The sequence below is a fragment of the Schistocerca cancellata genome, chromosome 2, assembly GCF_023864275.1.
Source record: "Schistocerca cancellata isolate TAMUIC-IGC-003103 chromosome 2, iqSchCanc2.1, whole genome shotgun sequence".
In the NCBI taxonomy this organism is placed as follows: domain Eukaryota; kingdom Metazoa; phylum Arthropoda; class Insecta; order Orthoptera; family Acrididae; genus Schistocerca; species Schistocerca cancellata.
The window spans coordinates 676,903,792-676,925,100 of NC_064627.1; the positions used below are offsets into that span (position 1 = coordinate 676,903,792).

General features: G+C 40.9%; 1 protein-coding gene across 3 annotated transcripts in view; it reads right to left on the minus strand.

The window, feature by feature from the left end:
• LOC126162406 (protein N-terminal asparagine amidohydrolase-like) overlaps positions 1-21,309 on the minus strand; it is a 144,205-nt gene that overhangs the window by 91,820 nt on the left and 31,076 nt on the right. For all 3 annotated transcript variants that reach the window (XM_049918902.1, XM_049918900.1, XM_049918901.1), the window contains exon 2: positions 5,864-6,131. In XM_049918902.1, coding sequence (XP_049774859.1) covers positions 5,864-6,050 — 187 coding nt within the window. In that variant the 5' untranslated portion in view covers positions 6,051-6,131. The remainder of the gene's footprint in view (positions 1-5,863; positions 6,132-21,309) is intronic.

Sequence of the window (21,309 nt, forward strand, 5' to 3'; positions counted from 1 at the left end):
AAAGTACGCTGCATGCCTGCTCTTGTTATAACAAGCAGTGCATCCACTCGAGGGTTAATCATGAACCATCCATATCATTTCAGAGATCTTTTCCATGCAAAGAAACTAATCATTCTGTTACAGAATACAATTCTTCTGCACATCCAGATACAGTCTTGGATCTTGGAGTTGAATGTTTCCCACAATACATGTCAATCTGTTTTCTCAATAATGATATTAATATAATAGAGGGAAACATTCCACGTGGGAAAAATATATCTAAAAACAAAGATGATGAGACTTACCAAACAAAAGCGCTGGCAGGTCGATAGACACACAAACAAACACAAACATACACACAAAATTCAAGCTTTTGCAACAAACGGTTGCTTCATCAGGAAAGAGGGAAGGAGAGGGAAAGACGACAGGATATGGGTTTTAAGGGAGAGGGTAAGGAGTCATTCCAATCCCGGGAACGGAAAGACTTACCTTAGGGGGAAAAAAGGACAGGTGTACATTCGCGCACACACACACATATCCATCCGCATATACACAGACACAAGCAGACATTTGTAAAGGCCTTTACAACTGATAGAAGAGAAATGCCTCAATAATTGCTCAGGTACATCTTATCATCTTTTTGTGTAGAGACTGAATCAAAGTACTATTCTAATCTGTTGGTATAATTTTGCTTTCCCACACAAGGTGTGATAAAAAAAGTAATGGTAATTTATGTTTTCCTTAAAGAATTTTCATCAACATCAACTTGTCCCCTTCAAAGTACTCTCCCTCAAACATAATACACTCATGCCAGCACTTTTTCCAATCTTGGAAGCTCTTCTGGGACTCACTTCCCATTACAGTGTTCAACTGCTTCAACAATTCTGTTTTCAACTTATCAATAGTGGCAAAACAATGTCCTTTCATGGTTCTCTTCAGCTGCAGAAACAGAAAGAAGTTTCTGGGGTCATGGCCAGAGAATACTATGGCTGAGGCAACACAATTACAAGCAAGCATTGAAGTGTGAGTGGGAGCATTATCATGATGCAGTTTCCATGAATGGTTTTGCCACAATTCTCATTGTGTTCTTTGGAATGCTTCATGCATATGATGTGTAACTTCCAGGTAGTAGTCCTAACAGACCGTCTGCTCAGAAGGCAGGAACTCATGATGCACTATCCCATTTTAATCAAGGACAACACTAAGAAGAACCTTCACAAGTGATCAAACTTGTCAAATTTTTTTCTGTCTTGGCTCTTCAGACAGTTTCCATAGAGATGATTGGGCCTTGGTTTTGATGTCATATCCATAAATCCATGTTTCATCACCTTTTATAATGTTCTTTAGAAGTTCTGCATTGTTGTCAACTTCATTCAGCAATTTCTAAGCAATGTTTACTCAGTGTCATTTCTGGTTGAAATTCAACAATTTCAGAACAAACTTTGCTGCTACATGTCTCATGCCCAAAACACACGAGAAAACTGCTCAGCATGAGCCAAAGGATATGCTGATATCATCAGCAACCTCTCTGATGGTGATATGGCAATTTTCCAGAACCATTTTTTTTACTTCTTCCACATTGTCATGTGCTAGGGCATTCAAGACCATTGTCATCTTCACCATCTTCTCGGCCCTCTTTGAAATGTTTATACCACTCATAAACTCTTGTCTTACTCATATCAGATTCACTAAAAGCCACAGTCAACATTTAGAGTGTGGTGCTGCATTTTATTCCATTTTTCAAGCAAAATTTAATGCAAATTCTTTGATCCATCTTTTTCAAATGTAAAAATTCACCAAGCACTTGAAAACATGTATAATCTTTTAGACCATCAACAATAAACTAAACATTAAAACCAGTTGAAAATGCAGACATACATCAGGAACATGTGTACCACAGTAAAAAAAATAAAAAAAATTAAAAAAGATAAATTGAAAATCTGTTGAACAAAGCTCACAAAATTAATAAATTCCTGTTACTTTCTGATCACACCTTGTATATTAAAAATAATGGTCTGTCAGTCACGAGTCTGCCTCCAATCATGAGCATCTCAGTAATTGAACAATCTCCCCCCCCCCCCCCCCCCCCACGTGCTTTGCTGTTTTTGAAGTGGCACAGCGGGTCGGCATAAATGTGGAAATGCCAAAAACACAACACTTTACCATGCCTAATATGGTGCTGGAAAACACTGGCATTCAAAACAGGTTCCAGCTGTTATAATTCTAAACCACTTCCAGTCATCTAGGCAGAAGAAATATAGGTCCTCTATGGTTTTCAAGTGAATCTTATACCATTCTTCCTACAAAATAGTAGCATACTCAAGTAAGGATGATGGGAGATGGACAGCAATCATGCACTATTATCTCCCAAGTAGACTGCAAAGACTCAATAACATGGAGATCTGGTGACTCCAGTGGCCAAGAGAGATGCGATAACTCATCTTTGTGCTTACAAAACCAGTCCTGGACAATGTAAGCTGTGTAAACTGGGGCCAAGACATCTTAGAACCCAGCATTACCACTGGGGAGAAACATTGTACCATGGGATGGACCTGATCAACCAAAACAGTCACATAACTGTTGGCAGTAATGCTACCTAGCGAAGTGCCCTTGGGGCCCATGGAATACCATGATATGGCTGCCTGAATCATCTCTGAATCCCTGACATGTTTCACTCTTGGGATGTAACTTAGCCACAAGTTAAATACAGTGTGCAACCAGACTCATCCAACCAAATGACTTTCGTCCACTGGTCCGCAGTCTAGATTTTATGGCTTTGGCACCACATTTTCCTGTTATGGGCATGTGCATCACTGATGTATGGTTTTGGAATTCCATCCCACCTTGCAGTTAGCAGCTTATGGAGCTCCCCTTGTGTTGTTTTGGTGCTGACAGGGTTCATAATTGCGATGTTCAGTTCTACAGTGACTTCCACAGCTGTTATCTTCTTATTTTTTGTCACAGTTATTTTCAATGACTGTCTGTCACAATCATCCAACACACACTTTCATCCAAATTGTGAATTAGCAGATGATGTTTTTCCGCTTTCCCTGTATGAGGTATAAATCTGTGATATTGTGCCTTCTGAAATCCCAAACACTTCAGCTACCTTGATTACAGAAGCACCCACCACACAAGTCCAACAATCTGTCCACATTCAAAATCACTTAACTTTGACATAATGCACTCACAACTACACAGAACATTGTTCTTACCATGACTGACACTTTGCAATGTATTGAGGGCATTGCACAGGTGCCATCTGCAATCAAAAACAGCAGCACAACCTGCAGGCTTAGCTAGCATCTGGATTTAGTTCAAGCATGCATTTCTTGTGGTGTTTCTACCTTTTTGGCCAACCCCTGAATATGATAACATTTGCATTTAGCTTCAAGCATGCATTTTTCACAGTGTTTCCATATTTTCGTCCAACCCCTGCATATGATATTATGTATCTCATCACATGTCGGTGGAACCGAGACTTGGTTCAGGATAGATCCATCAAATTACAATTTTTCTATTGGAGTTTCACAGTTGTGTTGTTTCCCAAAGTAATGCTTCCAAGTGTCGCAATTAGCCTTTGTGTTTGTATTGAATGTCCTGTCTGAGCAAGAGAAATACACACTTTGTGGTTTGCAGTTCGCTGATTCCCCCCTAAAAGTCATGTTGAAATTTTGTGTGTATTTCTTTCTTAAATCATTCTCAACTTAATTCTTGGCACTTGACTGCATTTGGGTGACTATTCCAATTTTCCCATATGTCCAGGGTCATTCACATTCTGGGTGGTCCACTAGCTATGTTTACACTTTTGTGAAAGTATTCCGAATTTGCTTGTTGGTTCTTGAATGGTCTCAAGAAGTGCATTCCATGACAGTATCATTGTTTGCAGTAATTGTATAAATTCCTGTCATGTTCTTTTAAATACTCTGAATCAACGTAGTTCTGATATTTTTCTCCAGCTAGGTCTGAAGCAGGTTTTGATTTGTGAGAGATGGTGGTTGGATTCTGTATAACCCTTACAGACTTGTATATTCATAATTAACAGGGAAAATTTTCTACGATTGTAGTGATTGCTACAGGGTCAATCTGGTATTCATCTCCACAGTTAATTGGTGGTTTTCAGGTGAACATTTTCTGTGGGGGCTTCTTACAGTGTGTGGCTGCTAGTTCAAGGCTGGCCATTCTACATGTATTTATTAGGTACTGTACATTGGAATCTGGCTTCTACTGTGCTGAGAAAAGCCCGATGACATGCCTGTAATCCTGTTCTCTTTTGATTTATGCAATGAAATTAGGATCTTATCATGGAGCTGAGGGTTCTCTGACAGTGTATGTCCAATTTGTGAACATAACTTTTCAACTTTTTTGGCCAGGTTGATTGTGTTGTGTTGGCAGAATAGCCAACACTGTGTTACTAGTGGAGGCCGAAATGCACGAGTTTTAGCTCACGCAGGCTGGCGCGAGGAGGGAAGGACTATACCAACGTGATGTCTGGGACATGACAAGGAATTAGAATTCAGAAAGCGGACCTAATTAGTTTGATACTTAACTTTAATCCATTAATGATGAACATCGCTCTTGATGGTACATGATTCACAATATTGTCTGTTCAGAATTCATTCTAATTACTGAATATGGCGCCTTGCTAGGTCACAGCAAATGAAGTAGCTGAAGGCTATGTTAAACTATCGTCTCTGCAAATGAGAGCATGTGTAGGCAGTGAACCATCGCTAGCAAAGTCGGCTGTACAACTGGGGTGAGTGCTAGGGAGTCTCTCTAGACTAGACCTGCTGTGTGGCGGTGCTTGGTCTGCAATCACTGATAGTGGCGACACGCAGGTTCGATGTATACTAACGGACCACGGCCGATTTAAAGGCTACCACCTAGCAAGTGTGGTATCTGGCGGTGACAACACAGATTGTTCACCGGAGCATGTGCATTCACTAGTGCATAGATTTCACTGATACATTTAATTATGGGAAGAAAGGCATATTCTGAAGACAATGTGAAATCTATCACTGAGCAATGAATCCTATTACACACCATGAATGCAACAGTACACTTAGTTAAATGACTATTATTGTGTCTAACTACAGGTTTCCCTTGGCATATGTGATATTGCCCTGAATTAAGGAATTTATAATCATGAAAACATATTTCTTGTGCTGCAAGGAATAAGTGTTGTTATTAATATTACTGCTTACATCAAAGCAAGTAGCTGAAACAAGGAATGCCGTGAGTTCAGTTTTCCCATCTTACTTAAAACAATGCTAAGGAATTAAGGGTCCACCTTAAAATATATTCATCTATTCACAGTCTCTGCTGCTTTATTTTTTAGATAACTTCAATATTTTTATTAAAAAACTGTTATTGCAAGTGTTAACCAAAACCTGCACATATTGCATTGTGTGCTCTATATACTTGCTTCCACGACAGGAAGGTAACCAAACACTGAACAGTCTTACATGCCAGAGAAATACACAACATAATCTCATACAAGTGACAGCCTCAGTTTGGCTTGTATGAGGTATTCCACACCTACTTACAAACATGATGGATTGGTTCCATATTTATCTTGAAAACACAAAAAACAACAGATTAAAATAATAAAACTGTAGAACATAATTTGCATGTTTCACAAATAGATATCATGCATACAGTTTCCTCCATGTAAATGTTATGGTGAGATTGTGGGCATCTTCCGACAGAAATCATTGCTACAGTCTGTAATATGTAAAGATATCAGTGTTTCAAGTCAATACAAACAGAGCAAGAGCATTAGTTACCTGATATCAAACAACAGTTTCACAACTCATTTAACCTAGTTATTTGTAAAGGAAGCTGCTCATATGAATACAGTAAAATTGCAAAAAACTGGACTTACTGTCATTAGGCTCAGTGACAGCAAGCTCTCCTTGGTGAACATAGAGTAGTCCATGTGGTCCTACAGTTTTTGTTGGAATCTCTAAAAATTTCTCTGACTGTTCTCTTATCTCAGGATTAGTCTGCAGAAATGCATGTAAGTTAGGCGGAGGTGCATTTTGTACAACTCCATTGAACACAAGTACCATATTTGCATTAAGTAACAAATAACAAAAAGGAGAAGTTTTTCCAGGTTAAAAATCTGTAATCGCACTGAATCACTGCATCATCTGCAAAAGAAATATAATACAAATATTAGCTTCATCAATAAATAAGAAGCTGGAGTAAACACAACAAATCACATAATCACCTACTGAAAGGCAGAAGTAAGTGAACAATGAATTTAGTGCCAGTATCATAATCTGTCTGGAAAACACACACACACACACACACACACACACACACACACACATACACACACACACACACACACACACACACACAAAAGCCCTTTACAAAAGTCACTACAGTTACCAAATAATTGTTTATTTACACAAGTATCTGTGTAGCTCAGAGGGTAAGACACAGGCTACAAATCAAAATATCTGGGGTTTGATCCCCTGTCAGTCCTAGGATTTTTTCTAACACTTGTCACTTTCTTCACCTCTGGCAATGATTTGTTAATGCGACAAGTGACACACTGCAACATGATTGAGAATCACTAGAATAATGCCTTGTGCAGTACATTAGCATCCGGACCAACTTTTATGTTATGTAAATCTTTACTTACTAACCTGCCTTGAATTGCATAAAACTTGGTGTAGCTATTTACAACCAAGCATTATAGGTGATGGTAGGGAGAGGGGGGTTACACTGCTTAGGAGGGAATACCAGTAGCCCTCAGTCTGTTCACAAATGGGGCCATCAGATAAACAGAACTATTCAATCAAATGGGTGCACAAATGTAATTCCTCTTTCAGTTTTGACTAACACATGTCACTATCAGGGCTCTGATTTTCTTAAATTTACCATAAAATGAGATTTATCTTATAATGCTTCCATAGTTATTTTTAGTCAGCCATTTAGTTCCAAGAAAAGCACTAAGACCCCTTTTGACACCCTTAATGTGTTTTCCTGCCATGTGGCTATAAAACCTTATCACCTAGTATGAATAAAGAGAGATGGAGGATTAATATTCTGCAATAGGTAACTTTCAATAAAGGATACTGCAGCAGAGGGAAAATTTATTTACTATAACTTCAGAGTTTGTTTACACAGGCTTTGTATAAACAGAGTGAACACTCCCAGAAGTAAAAATGAAACAAAAATTAATGCTTTACAGTTTGTCATTGGTACTCTAACCTCTTTACATCAGATGATGAAATTCCAAAAGTTGTTCTTCATTCACAGGTCAGAAAATGAGGAGACTTTAAGTACACTTAATAAAAATAATTATATTTTACTGATAAAAAATTACACTAGTCACTGATGAAATACAGTAATGTTAATTTATAAAATTCCAACTGATACACAGGTATCTGATGACAAATAGTGTTGCATACATGGCTCAAGAGGTATGCAACAATGCCATGATCTAGATACCATATCTCGATAGCTTATCTCAAGAACTCTAGATACCATATCTAGATAGCTTATCTCAAGAACTCGCCCATCTAAAGACAGTATTCAGCGAAAATGGGTATTCCACCCGGCAGATTAACAGGGCACTAACAGTTAAAACTAAGAAGCAGGAATTGAATAAAGAGGAGAACATGCCGGAACAATCTTTAGCTTTTCTTCTTTTTGTTGGCAACACTTCGTTTCAAATAGCAAGAATCCTCCGAAAATTTCAGGTAAAAGTGGTTTTCCGCCCACCATCGAAGATTGCGGACCTTGTGGGATCAGTTAAGGACAATCTGTTACTACGAAAGGCCGGAATTTACAAGATACCATGCCAATGTGGTATGGCTTACATAGGTCAAACCACACGCACCGTGAAAGAACGCTGCACTGAACATCAACGTTACACCCGCCTTTTGCAGCCATGCAAGTCCGCTATTGCTGAACATTGTATTTCTACTGGACATTCAAGGGAGTATGAGAAAACAATGATTTTGTCCACAGCAACGTCTTTCTGGGACTCCATTATTAAAGAATCCGTGGAAATACGACTGGCGGAAAATCTGTTAAACCGTGACAGCGGCTACCAGCTGGACAGTGCATGGAATCCCATCATCTCCACGATTTGCTCAAATCAAAGACGACAGAGTGCGTCGACGGCCGTGGCAAACAGCAACGCAGAGGGCGACTGAGTTCCGCTATTCCACCAGCGAGGGCGCTGCCAACGGGCAGTGTTTGTTCAACTATCAAGTTTTCGACGCATGCGCAGAATAGTTACAGTACGCTATATATTGCGGAGCGGAGGACGTTATCGCCAGTCTGCGACGGCTCACCTGAAGATGACTGGCAGGTGCCCAGTTGAAATATCGTGCGAAGTATTGAACGACGATCGACTGCAAGCCCGAAATTTGTTTGAACAGTCAATTTGCCGGGAAAATTTTAAAATTCCCAATACCATGAGAGGCTGCCACCACACCCCAGGTGCCTTCTCTGTTTAGAGCAACCATCTCTAGATGGCGCTTGCCAACAGGGACTATCTCTCTGGTTCCACCTCACATCCCTCGGCATCTCATATTCATCCACCAATAGTGTTGCCTATCACCAGAGACAGCACTGTCCACAATGGACTGCTTTGCTTCTGCCTAGTACTGGCATGCATGGAGATCCTTTCGCCAACAGGCACAAAAGTCAGCACACCGCGGATACCCTCTCAGTTCTGCATTCCAGCCATTCCAACAATAGCAGGATTTCCTGCAACTGCTCAAATGGCTCTGAGCATTATGGGACTTAATATCTGAGGCCATCAGTCCCCTAGAACTTAGAACTACTTAAACCTAACTAACCTAAGGACATCACACACATCCATGCCCGAGGCAGGATTCAAACCTGTGACCGTAGCGGTCGCGCGGTTCCAGACTGAAGCGCCTAGAATGGTTATGGCCACAACGGCTGGCCCTGCAACTGCTCTACTGAGCACAGTTCCATGAGTTCCATTCAGAAGACTACAGTTCCAATTTAGCACTTGTTATTTACAGAGTAAGACAAGTGTCTGCATAAGTGCTTTCTGTCATAGTGCCTAAAGACTTTCAAGACACTGCAAAGTTATCTACATCTCATTGTATTACATATACAATGTCAAGTGCCACACATCAAAATGTTACCAAAGTTGAATACAATTTTGTATCATAACTATTAATAAATGTTATTGGCTAATATAACAACAACCAAAAATCAATTATTGATAATATAATGTAAATGGATAGATAAAAAAATCTACTCAGCAAGCGGTGGCAGGGGGACACACACACAAAAGGATTTAACTTTTACAAGCTTTTGGAGTCAGTGGCTCCTTCTTCTGGCAGAAGAGTTGAAGGGGAAGGAAGAGCGGTGATGGAAATGACAGGGGAGGTTAAGGGAAAAATCACACTACACATGACTGAGAAACTCTCTGAATTCTAGAGTCTGTACCAAATGACTGATGATAATTCATTTTAATATTCTCCTACGCACTGGCGGCTACTACACAGTTGTAATTATTTGGGTTGATGCAATCCTCCCCCAGTTTCAGAAGAGCTGCCATGCCTGCTTCCCTCCTCTCTCTTCCTCTCCACAGACTCTTTGTTGATGATTTGAAATGGTTAACAGATTGTAAGAATTCCTGGCATAACTGCTTTCTCCTCTCTCTGATCATGTGTCTAGTGTTTGCTCTGACATTTTGAAAATTGCAAGATTGCCAGAAGATTGTACACAATGGAATTATCACAGAGCTGTCTGCCTGCCACTGGCGGCTGACTAGCACTTTTTACTTCACCATGGGATAAGGTGTCTACCAGGTTTAACAAGCAACTTCAAAATGGGCACATTGGCAGCTTTGTGGACAACATTGGTGACAAGTACTACCATGTCTTTGTTATTCATTTGGAATTAAAATAAAGCAATTTTGCAGTAAAGTATCTGTTAAGGAAGCTTGGTGGTTGGTGTTGATGTGTCTGGAAGATGGATCCAAATGGGAAAATGATCCTTAAAGTGCAAATTCTTTATAACTTCTCAAAGAACAGTATTAGCTAGCACAGGTGAGCAAAATGAGAAGACAATGGGTGAAGATGATCCAGTTGCAACACTGAAGCGTATCACGTTTGCTGCATTAAGGAGGGAGATGATGTTCGATGAGACAAATATCTACCTGGCACATATGTTCGTAAAGACCCACTGCATGTGAAGCGCAATGAATCTACACAGGGGGAGAAGGGGTAGGGGAGTTCATGGGTGAGGTTCTTGAGGATGTTATATCAACAGGATAATGAAGTGGAGAATACAGGGAACAAACAGTTAATTTCAGTGATGTGAATACTTGAAAATACATTACTTAGAGAAGAGTGGTTAGGGTAACAGGTACAGAATGGTATGTGTCCTTACAGACAGGTTTGCCAACAACATCCGAAATATGAATAAAATTAAAGAAACAGTTGTCAGATGGTTTAAAATGAGTGTCTTGTTTAAGCAGACACAGAAGCCTATCTTATGCCAGAAGCTCTAGTTAACCCATATGTGTTCTTAGACAATTCACACCTCATTCCAGTATAGGCACCATTTATTTCAACTAATTTTCTTTCCTTTATCTTTCTTCTTTGATATTAATTCTGAAATAACATTTGAAATGTAGGAGGTGTTTCCAAGTCATAAGTATGTTTCTATTTGCATGGCTGATTCAGCATCATAATGTATACTTGCATTCTCCTATCTTATAGTTTCAAGGACACTTTTTTATTTTTTTATTTGTCAGGATGTTTGTTTCAGTTATTCGGTTTGCTTGGGAGAATTGTGTCACACTGTGCCTCTGGCCCTGCTTCGGATGTCTGATTCTGTAGCTTGTTGGTGACTTCTATTGATATTGGTTTGGAGGTAGCTGCAGACTTTTAACCATCACCACTGTTGAATACACACTAACCCATTAGGACCTGAATTTATTTTTACTTGATTTTTTATTTATTTATTTATTTATTTATTTATTTATTCATTACCGTCTCTACAGGGCATAAGTTACACAACATAATTGTTTTTACAAAAGTCATTACCACTTTTAGCGAGATATTAAATGTTACCATATGGCAATGGTAGCTGCTTTTACTACCTATATTTATATGAATTACAGCTTCAACACTGAAAGTTCTTATTACACATACAACTTATGTGTAAATTTATTATAAGCTTTTGATCATACAATTGATATTTTATAGCACAATACAAATCATACAATACACGGCTAAAAGAATCAGATACTTCAACCTAGCATTACTGTACATGAAATAGAATAAGACAATCTATACACAATCCCACATTACACTTGGAACACATTATTCCACAATGTATTTACAGTCCTTGTGAGCACACCTCTTCTTCTTCTTCTTCTTCTTCTTTCCTTTTCTCCGTTGCAAGAGGTGCTCGGTTCTAACAAATCTAATTGAATCTGATATACGACTATCAGAAAATGCCCTTGATGCAGATCTTCCAGCTGCTTTGGGTAAAGCTTGGCATTTCTGCAAGTACACTGCTGCTACATCGCCCTTGAATTCCAGCTGAGAAATACTCTGGTTTCTTCCTTTATTACACAAAATTCAACTCTTCTGTATGGTGACAGCTAACATCCATGTAAAGATAGACCAGTACCATTTCTTGTTTCTCATTCCAATAAGGTTGCACACTAGATTCTTATCCATCTAATCAGCACCTCCCATGCATGTATTATATTTGGCTACCAATTTTGGTCTGGGAATCACTATATTTCACTTTTTTGGTTGCAAAAATCTCCTAACTTGGTCAACTTCTTGAGCATCACATGAAGATGAGATCATTGTGACAACTGCGTTGTCCAGCCACTGCACATACAATAACCTTGCATTCTTCTCTATTGCTGTATCAAAATGTCAGCGATCTTTCTTGGAAAATGATTTTTTGTTTTCCAGTGGACATTCTTTTGGAAGCCTGTTTTCTGTGATTGTGCCGATGGCAGAGTATCCACAATACTTGAGAAATGAAAACAGAGATGCGCCAGAAAATGGATTATCCATGTAGAAGATGTAGCAAAGTTTCCTGTTCACTTCAGGAATTTCATCTAATAAAACAAGTAAGGAACCTGTCGACTTGGCAAAAAACTGCTCAAAGACTGCATTTCCTTTAGGACCTTTTCACTGATACAGTCCACAATTTACCAAATATCCATCTTTGGTGTTGAGGCTCCAAATCTTATAGCCATATCTAATGGGCTTATCATGGATGAATTGTTTGCATATGTGGCAGCCAAAGTATTTCACCACAAATTCATCATTTACTATTTATGACAGGTGTTCCTCGGGTATGAAATTCTCAATGCAGTGCTCCTTCAACATCCCCATAACTAGATGGATTTTCCATGCCTTGTCATTTTCATCCATCTTACTGTTACCTGCACAGTGCAGACACCTACATATTTGTAGAAATCTCTCTCTTCTCACAGACTGAGACACATCCAAACTTTTCATGTCATCTTCTGAGTCCCATTAGATCCTTTTAGAAGGTAGCTGTTGTTGTTGTGGTCTTCGGTCCGGAGATTAGTCTGATGCAGCTCTCCATGCTACTCTATCCTGAGCAAGCTTCATCATCTCCCAGTACCTACTGCAACCTACATTCTTCTGAATCTGTTTAGCGTCTTCATCTCTTGGTCTCCCTCTACGATTTTTACCCTCCACACAGCGCTCCAACACTACACTCGTGATCCCTTGATGCCTCAGAATATGTCCTACCATCCGATCCCTTCGTCTAGTCAAGTTGTGCCACAAATTTCCCTTCTTCCCTACTCTGTTCAATACCTCCTCATTAGTTATGTGATCTACCCATCTAATCTTCAGCATTCTTCTGTAGCACCACATTTCGAAAGCTTCTATTCTTTTCATGTCTAAACTATTTATCGTCCACATTTTACTTCCATACATGGTTACATTCCACACAAATACTTTCAGAAATGACTTCCCGACACTTAAACCTATACTCGATGTTAACAAATTTCTCTTCTTCACATACACTTTCCTTGCCATAGCCAGTCTACATTTTATATCCTGTCTACTTTGACCATCATCAGTTATTTTGCTCCCCAAATAGCAAAATTCCTTTACTACTTTAAGCGTCTCATTTCCTAATCTAATTCCCTCACCATCACTTGATTTAATTCGAGTACATTCCATTATCCTCGTTTTGCTTTTGTTGATGTTCATCTTATATCCTCCTATAGCCACTAACATACAAAATAGAGATGAAACCCTGTATCTTGCTGCTGTAATTTTTGGATCAGACTGACAATTGAGAAATAATGCATGACACTTTATTTCTTTCACCAAATGATCAATAAAATCCTGGTCAATAAAAAGTTCAAATATATCAATAATCAAAATGTTTTCACACCTCTGGTAGTCAGGTTTTGGAAACATAGAAGAATTTTGAACGTCAAAGTCAGCGCCTTTCTCCCAGCACCACCCATATGTATCTCTATCAGAAGACCAGTCCACAGTATTGCCCAATAATAAGGTAGATATTACTTCGGCTTTGGTACACTTGGATGGTGTGCAGCTGGTTCAGGTACAATTGGATCCTGTGCAGCATTCATTGACTGTGCTGGCGGGTCATGGTCCTCATAATCAACACCGATTCTTTCGTTATTTGGCAACCTTATTTCAACATTACCTCGTAACTGAGAAGAGACAGGTTTTCTACTAGTCTATAACAATATGGAATAAAATAGCAAATCATAAAGTGGTCAGTATCAGTAAATAGACATTTCACAACAAACTGGTGCTATGCCTACTTGCCCACCAAAATCTTCATTTCCTGAATCTTCATTTGGATCTGGCAGCTCAACAAACACAACAACTTCAACATCATTATTATAAAGAATTTCCAGCACCTCAACAAGCAAGAAACTCTTCCAAAACAAAAAAGGGAAAATTTGTCCTTTTAGTGAGTAAAAGTGCCTAGTGTTGCTATATGCACAAATGGCCCAACTCAAAGTAATTTATTTCACAACACGCAATAATTTTCAAAGAATATATATTTGTATATATATAGCTAACCACACTAAAAAACAAAATCATATTTCATATGTTATTGTGTACAATGTACTAACTCAAAATTATACTCTATTTTTCTTCCTCGTCCAACAAATGACAAATTCCAAGACTGCATACGTCACAACTTTTGAATGTATTGTTAAAATTGTTGCATTGTAGTGATTTTCACAGTCTTGCAAAATGGAAGCAAGTGCTGATAACTTCTCGTTTCACTGATGTCACAGAAACAAAGTTTTTTAAAAAATGTAACAAGCGATGTCAGAAGGTACTGCACAGCGCTAACGGGTTAATCCATATTTGTATGAATGTTGATATGGTTGCACTAACTTTTTATATAGTTTTCTGTAGAGAAAACAGGAGGTTGGTAGGTCTTTATAACCTTTTTACACATTTGGATACAAAATTATATGTGTGTGTGTGCGATTGTATACCTGTCCTTTTTTCCCCCTAAGGTAAGTCTTTCCGCTCCCGGGATTGGAATGACTCCTTACCCTCTCCCTTAAAACCCATATCCTTTTGTCTTTCCTTCTCCTTCCCTCTTTCCTGACGAGGCAACCGTTGGTTGCGAAAGCTGGATTTTGTGTGTATGTTTGTGTTTGTTTGTGTGTCTATCGACCTGCCAGCGCTTTTGTTTGGTAAGTCTCATCATCTTTCTTTTTAAATATATATATATATATATATATATATATATATATATATATATATATATATATATATAAAAAAAAACAAAGATGATGTGACTTACCAAATGAAAGTGCTGGCAGGTCGACAGACACACAAACGAACATAAACATACACACAAAATTCAAGCTTTCGCAACAGACTGTTGCCTCATCAGGAAAGAGGGAAGGAGAGGGAAAGACGAAAGGATGTGGGTTTTAAGGGAGGGGGTAAGGAGTCATTCCAGTCCCGGGAGCGGAAAGACTTACCTTCGGGGGGAAAAAGGACGGGTACTCACTCGCACACACACACATATCCATCCACACATATACAGACACAAGCAGACATATTTAAAGACAAAGAGTTTGGGCAGAGATGTCAGTCGAGGCAGAAGTGCAGAGGCAAAGATGTTGTTGAATGACAGGTGAGGTATGAGTGGCAGCAACTTGAAATTAGCGGAGATTGAGGCCTGGTGGATAACGGGAAGAGAGGATATATTGAAGAGCAAGTTCCCATCTCCGGAGTTCGGATAGGTTGGTATTAGTAGGAAGTATCCAGATAACCCGGACGGTGTAACACTGCGCCAAGATGTGCTGGTCGTGCACCAAGGCATGTTTAGCCACAGGGTGATCCTCATTACCAACAAACACTGTCTGCCTGTGTCCATTCATGCGAATGGACAGTTTGTTGCTGGTCATTCCCACATAGAACGCATCACAGTGTAGGCAGGTCAGTTGGTAGATCACGTGGGTGCTTTCACACGTGGCTCTGCCTTTGATTGTGTACACCTTCCGGGTTACAGGACTGGAGTAGGTGGTGGTGGGAGGGTGCATGGGACAGGTTTTACACCGGGGGCGGTTACAAGGGTAGGAGCCAGAGGGTAGGGAAGGTGGTTTGGGGATTTCATAGGGATGAACTAAGAGGTTACGAAGGTTAGGTGGACGGCGGAAAGACACTCTTGGTGGAGTGGGGAGGATTTCATGAAGGATGGATCTCATTTCAGGGCAGGATTTGAGGAAGTCGTATCCCTGCTGGAGAGCCACATTCAGAATCTGATCCAGTCCCGGAAAGTATCCTGTCACAAGTGGGGCACTTTTGTGGTTCTTCTGTGGGAGGTTCTGGGTTTGAGAGGATGAGGAAGTGGCTCTGGTTATTTGCTTCTGTACCAGGTCGGGAGGGTAGTTGCGGGATGCGAAAGCTGTTGTCAGGTTGTTGGTGTAATGCTTCAGGGATTCCGGACTGGAGCAGATTCGTTTGCCACGAAGACCTAGGCTGTAGGGAAGGGACCGTTTGATGTGGAATGGGTGGCAGCTGTCGTAATGGAGGTACTGTTGCTTGTTGGTGGGTTTGATGTGGACGGACGTGTGAAGCTGGCCATTGGACAGGTGAAGGTCAACATCAAGGAAAGTGGCATGGGATTTGGAGTAGGACCAGGTGAATCTGATGGAACCAAAGGAGTTGAGGTTGGAGAGGAAATTCTGGAGTTCTTCTTCACTGTGAGTCCAGATCATGAAGATGTCATCAATAAATCTGTACCAAACTTTGGGTTGGCAGGCCTGGGTAACCAAGAAGGCTTCCTCTAAGCGACCCATGAATAGGTTGGCGTACGAGGGGGCCATCCTGGTACCCATGGCTGTTCCCTTTAATTGTTGGTATGTCTGGTTTTCAAAAGTGAAGAAGTTGTGGGTCAGGATGAAGCTGGCTAAGGTAATGAGGAAAGAGGTTTTAGGTAGGGTGGCAGGTGATCGGCGTGAAAGGAAGTGCTCCATCGCAGCGAGGCCCTGGACGTGCGGGATATTTGTGTATAAGGAAGTGGCATCAATGGTGACAAGGATGGTTTCTGGGGGTAACGGACTGGGTAAGGATTCCAGGCGTTCGAGAAAGTGGTTGGTGTCTTTGATGAAGGATGGGAGACTGCATGTAATGGGTTGAAGGTGTTGATCCACGTAGGCAGAGATACGTTCTGTGGGGGCTTGGTAACCAGCTACAATGGGGCGGCCGGGATGATTGGGTTTGTGAATTTTAGGAAGAAGGTAGAAGGTAGGGGTGCGGGGTGTCGGTGGGGTCAGGAGGTTGATGGAGTCAGGTGAAAGGTTTTGTAGGGGGCCTAAGGTTCTGAGGATTCCTTGAAGCTCTGCCTGGACATCAGGAATGGGATTACCTTGGCAAACTTTGTATGTGGTGTTGTCTGAAAGCTGACGCAGTCCCTCAGCCACGTACTCCCGACGATCAAGTACCACGGTCGTGGAACCCTTGTCCGCCGGAAGAATGACGATGGACCGGTCAGCCTTCAGATCACGGATAGCCTGGGCTTCAGCAGTGGTGATGTTGGGAGTAGGATTAAGGTTTTTTAAGAAGGATTGAGAGGCAAGGCTGGAAGTCAGAAATTCCTGGAAGGTTTGGAGAGGGTGATTTTGAGGAAGAGGAGGTGGGTCCCGCTGTGACGGAGGACGGAACTGTTCCAGGCAGGGTTCAATTTGGATAGTGTCTTGGGGAGTTGGATCATTAGGGGTAGGATTAGGATCATTTTTCTTCGTGGCAAAGTGATACTTCCAGCAGAGAGTACGAGTGTAGGACAATAAATCTTTGATGAGGGCTGTTTGGTTGAATCTGGGAGTGGGGCTGAAGGTGAGGCCTTTGGATAGGACAGAGGTTTCGGATTGGGAGAGAGGTTTGGAGGAAAGGTTAACTACTGAATTAGGGTGTTGTGGTGCCAGATTGTGTTGATCGGAATTTTGAGGTTTTGGAGGGAGTGGAGCTGGAAGTGGGAGATTGAGTAGATGGGAGAGACTGGGTTTGTGTGCAATGAGAGGTGGTTGAGGTTTGCTGGAAAGGTTGTGAAGGGTGAGTGAGTTGCCTTTCCGGAGGTGGGAAACCAGGAGATTGGATAGTTTTTTGAGGTGAAGGGTGGCATTCTGTTCTAATTGGCGGTTGGCCTGTAGGAGGATGCTCTGAATAGCCGGTGTGGATGTGGGAGAGGAAAGATTGAGGACTTTTATTAAGGATAGGAGTTGACAGGTGTGTTCATTGGCTGAGTTGATGTGTAGGTGAAGGATTAGGTGGGTGAGGGCAATGGATTGTTCAGTTTGGAACTGGTATAGGGACTGATGGAAAGAAGGGTTGCAGCCAGAGATGGGAACTTTAAGTGTGAGGCCTTTGGGGGTTATGCCAAATGTCAGACAAGCCTGAGAAAATAAAATATGTGAGCGTAATCTGGCTAGGGTGAAGGCATGTTTGCGGAGGGAATGTAAATAAAACTTAATGGGGTCGTTGTGGGGGTGTTGTGAGGGTGACATGGTATAAGAAGGTGGAAAGTTTAACATGAGGTTGAAATGAAAAAGAAAGATAGAAATATATGGGGAGAGATAAAGGTGAACTAGAAAGCAATTGGAGATCTGGTATGAAAAAAGGCGAAAAAGTGTTGGTTAAGTTGATCTTGTATTGAACTTGGGTTGGTAGACAGCGATGTGCAAAAAGGTTAGGTGGTTGTGTTGCCGCTAAATCACGTTAAAGGACGGAGAAATTCGGGAAAATTTCGAGAAAATTTCGAAAAAACGTATTAAAGGAGTGGTGTTGTGGTGAAAGATAACGAAAATGGGGCTAACAATTGTAGAAAAAATGACGTTAAAACCTGTGGGGAGCGGCTAAAATGACGTTGAAGGACGGAGAAATTCGGGAAAATTTCGAAAAAACGTATTAAAGGAGTGGTGTTGTGGTGAAAGATTACGAAAATGGGGCTAACAATTGTAGAAAAAATGACGTTAAAACCTGTGGGGAGCGGCTAAAATGACGTTGAAGGACGGAGAAATTCGGGAAAATTTCGAAAAAACGTATTAAAGGAGTGGTGTTGTGGTGAAAGATTACGAAAATGGGGCTAACAATTGTAGAAAAAATGACGTTAAAACCTGTGGGGAGCGGCTAAAATGATCAGTGATGTGCGAAAAACGGAAGTGGAAATAAAGTTAAAGTTATTAGAACTAGCCGAAATGGTTGTTAAATACGTGAAAGCAGCTGTTATTGAACTAGAAACGGTGGATTTTATAGCAGCGGTAGTGTTGAAAGCGGAAAATAAAATCTTTTGGTTATGGTTGGGAAGTGGGTTACGTATTGTTGAGCATATATATGGCGGGATAAAATTGTATAGTAGATTACGGTAAAAGGGGAAGGTGAATACAAAGTGAAACTACTGGTAAAAACAGAAAGAGAAAATAAAGAGAAAAAAGAGAAATAAGACGACAGGAAAGATTTCGAAATGCAAAGGCGACAATAACAAACGTAATTGTTGGGTTCAAATTAATGATATGGTTATAATAGAAGGAAACATTCCACGAAGGAAAAATATATCTAAAAACAAAGATGATGTGACTTACCAAATGTTTTTAGATATATTTAGACATATTTAACAAATGTTTTTAGATATATTTTAGATATATTTTTCCTTCGTGGAATGTTTCCTTCTATTATAACCATATCATTAATTTGAACCCAACAATTACGTTTGTTATTGTCGCCTTTGCATTTCGAAATCTTTCCTGTCGTCTTATTTCTCTTATCACCTGCCACCCTACCTAAAACCTCTTTCCTCATTACCTTAGCCAGCTTCATCCTGACCCACAACTTCTTCACTTTTGAAACCCAGACATACCAACAATTAAAGGGAACAGCCATGGATACCAGGATGGCCCCCTCGTACGCCAACCTATTCATGGGTCGCTTAGAGGAAGCCTTCTTGGTTACCCAGGCCTGCCAACCCAAAGTTTGGTACAGATTTATTGATGACATCTTCATGATCTGGACTCACAGTGAAGAAGAACTCCAGAATTTCCTCTCCAACCTCAACTCCTTTGGTTCCATCAGATTCACCTGGTCCTACTCCAAATCCCATGCCACTTTCCTTGATGTTGACCTTCACCTGTCCAATGGCCAGCTTCACACGTCCGTCCACATCAAACCCACCAACAAGCAACAGTACCTCCATTACGACAGCTGCCACCCATTCCACATCAAACGGTCCCTTCCCTACAGCCTAGGTCTTCGTGGCAAACGAATCTGCTCCAGTCCGGAATCCCTGAAGCATTACACCAACAACCTGACAACAGCTTTCGCATCCCGCAACTACCCTCCCGACCTGGTACAGAAGCAAATAACCAGAGCCACTTCCTCATCCTCTCAAACCCAGAACCTCCCACAGAAGAACCACAAAAGTGCCCCACTTGTGACAGGATACTTTCCGGGACTGGATCAGATTCTGAATGTGGCTCTCCAGCAGGGATACGACTTCCTCAAATCCTGCCCTGAAATGAGATCCATCCTTCATGAAATCCTCCCCACTCCACCAAGAGTGTCTTTCCGCCGTCCACCTAACCTTCGTAACCTCTTAGTTCATCCCTATGAAATCCCCAAACCACCTTCCCTACCCTCTGGCTCCTACCCTTGTAACCGCCCCCGGTGTAAAACCTGTCCCATGCACCCTCCCACCACCACCTACTCCAGTCCTGTAACCCGGAAGGTGTACACAATCAAAGGCAGAGCCACGTGTGAAAGCACCCACGTGATCTACCAACTGACCTGCCTACACTGTGATGCGTTCTATGTGGGAATGACCAGCAACAAACTGTCCATTCGCATGAATGGACACAGGCAGACAGTGTTTGTTGGTAATGAGGATCACCCTGTGGCTAAACATGCCTTGGTGCACGACCAGCACATCTTGGCGCAGTGTTACACCGTCCGGGTTATCTGGATACTTCCTACTAATACCAACCTATCCGAACTCCGGAGATGGGAACTTGCTCTTCAATATATCCTCTCTTCCCGTTATCCACCAGGCCTCAATCTCCGCTAATTTCAAGTTGCCGCCACTCATACCTCACCTGTCATTCAACAACATCTTTGCCTCTGCACTTCTGCCTCGACTGACATCTCTGCCCAAACTCTTTGTCTTTAAATATGTCTGCTTGTGTCTGTATATGTGTGGATGGATATGTGTGTGTGTGCGAGTGAGTACCCGTCCTTTTTCCCCCCGAAGGTAAGTCTTTCCGCTCCCGGGACTGGAATGACTCCTTACCCTCTCCCTTAAAACCCACATCCTTTCGTCTTTCCCTCTCCTTCCCTCTTTCCTGATGAGGCAACAGTCTGTTGCGAAAGCTTGAATTTTGTGTGTATGTTTGTGTTCGTTTGTGTGTCTGTCGACCTGCCAGCACTTTCATTTGGTAAGTCACATCATCTTTGTTTTTAGATATATTTTTCCTTCGTGGAATGTTTCCTTCTATTATAACCATATATATATATATATATATATATATATATATATATATATATATATATATATATACATTTTAAGGAATACTGTGCCATTCTTTTTTTGCTCTTTGGCTTTGCCAATTTCTGTTGAATTTTTGTGGTGCCACTCTCTTTCTTTCTCTTTGTGATGGGTATCGTCTAGCATTATCCAAATTTAAAGATATGCCATTCCCTACTGTTCAGAATTTCCTTATGATTACTCAGTGACAATGTAGATAGCAGGACTGTCAGCAGTCTGATACTTCTGCTGACTATCTGATAAATCATTTAAATATGGTAATGGAAATCA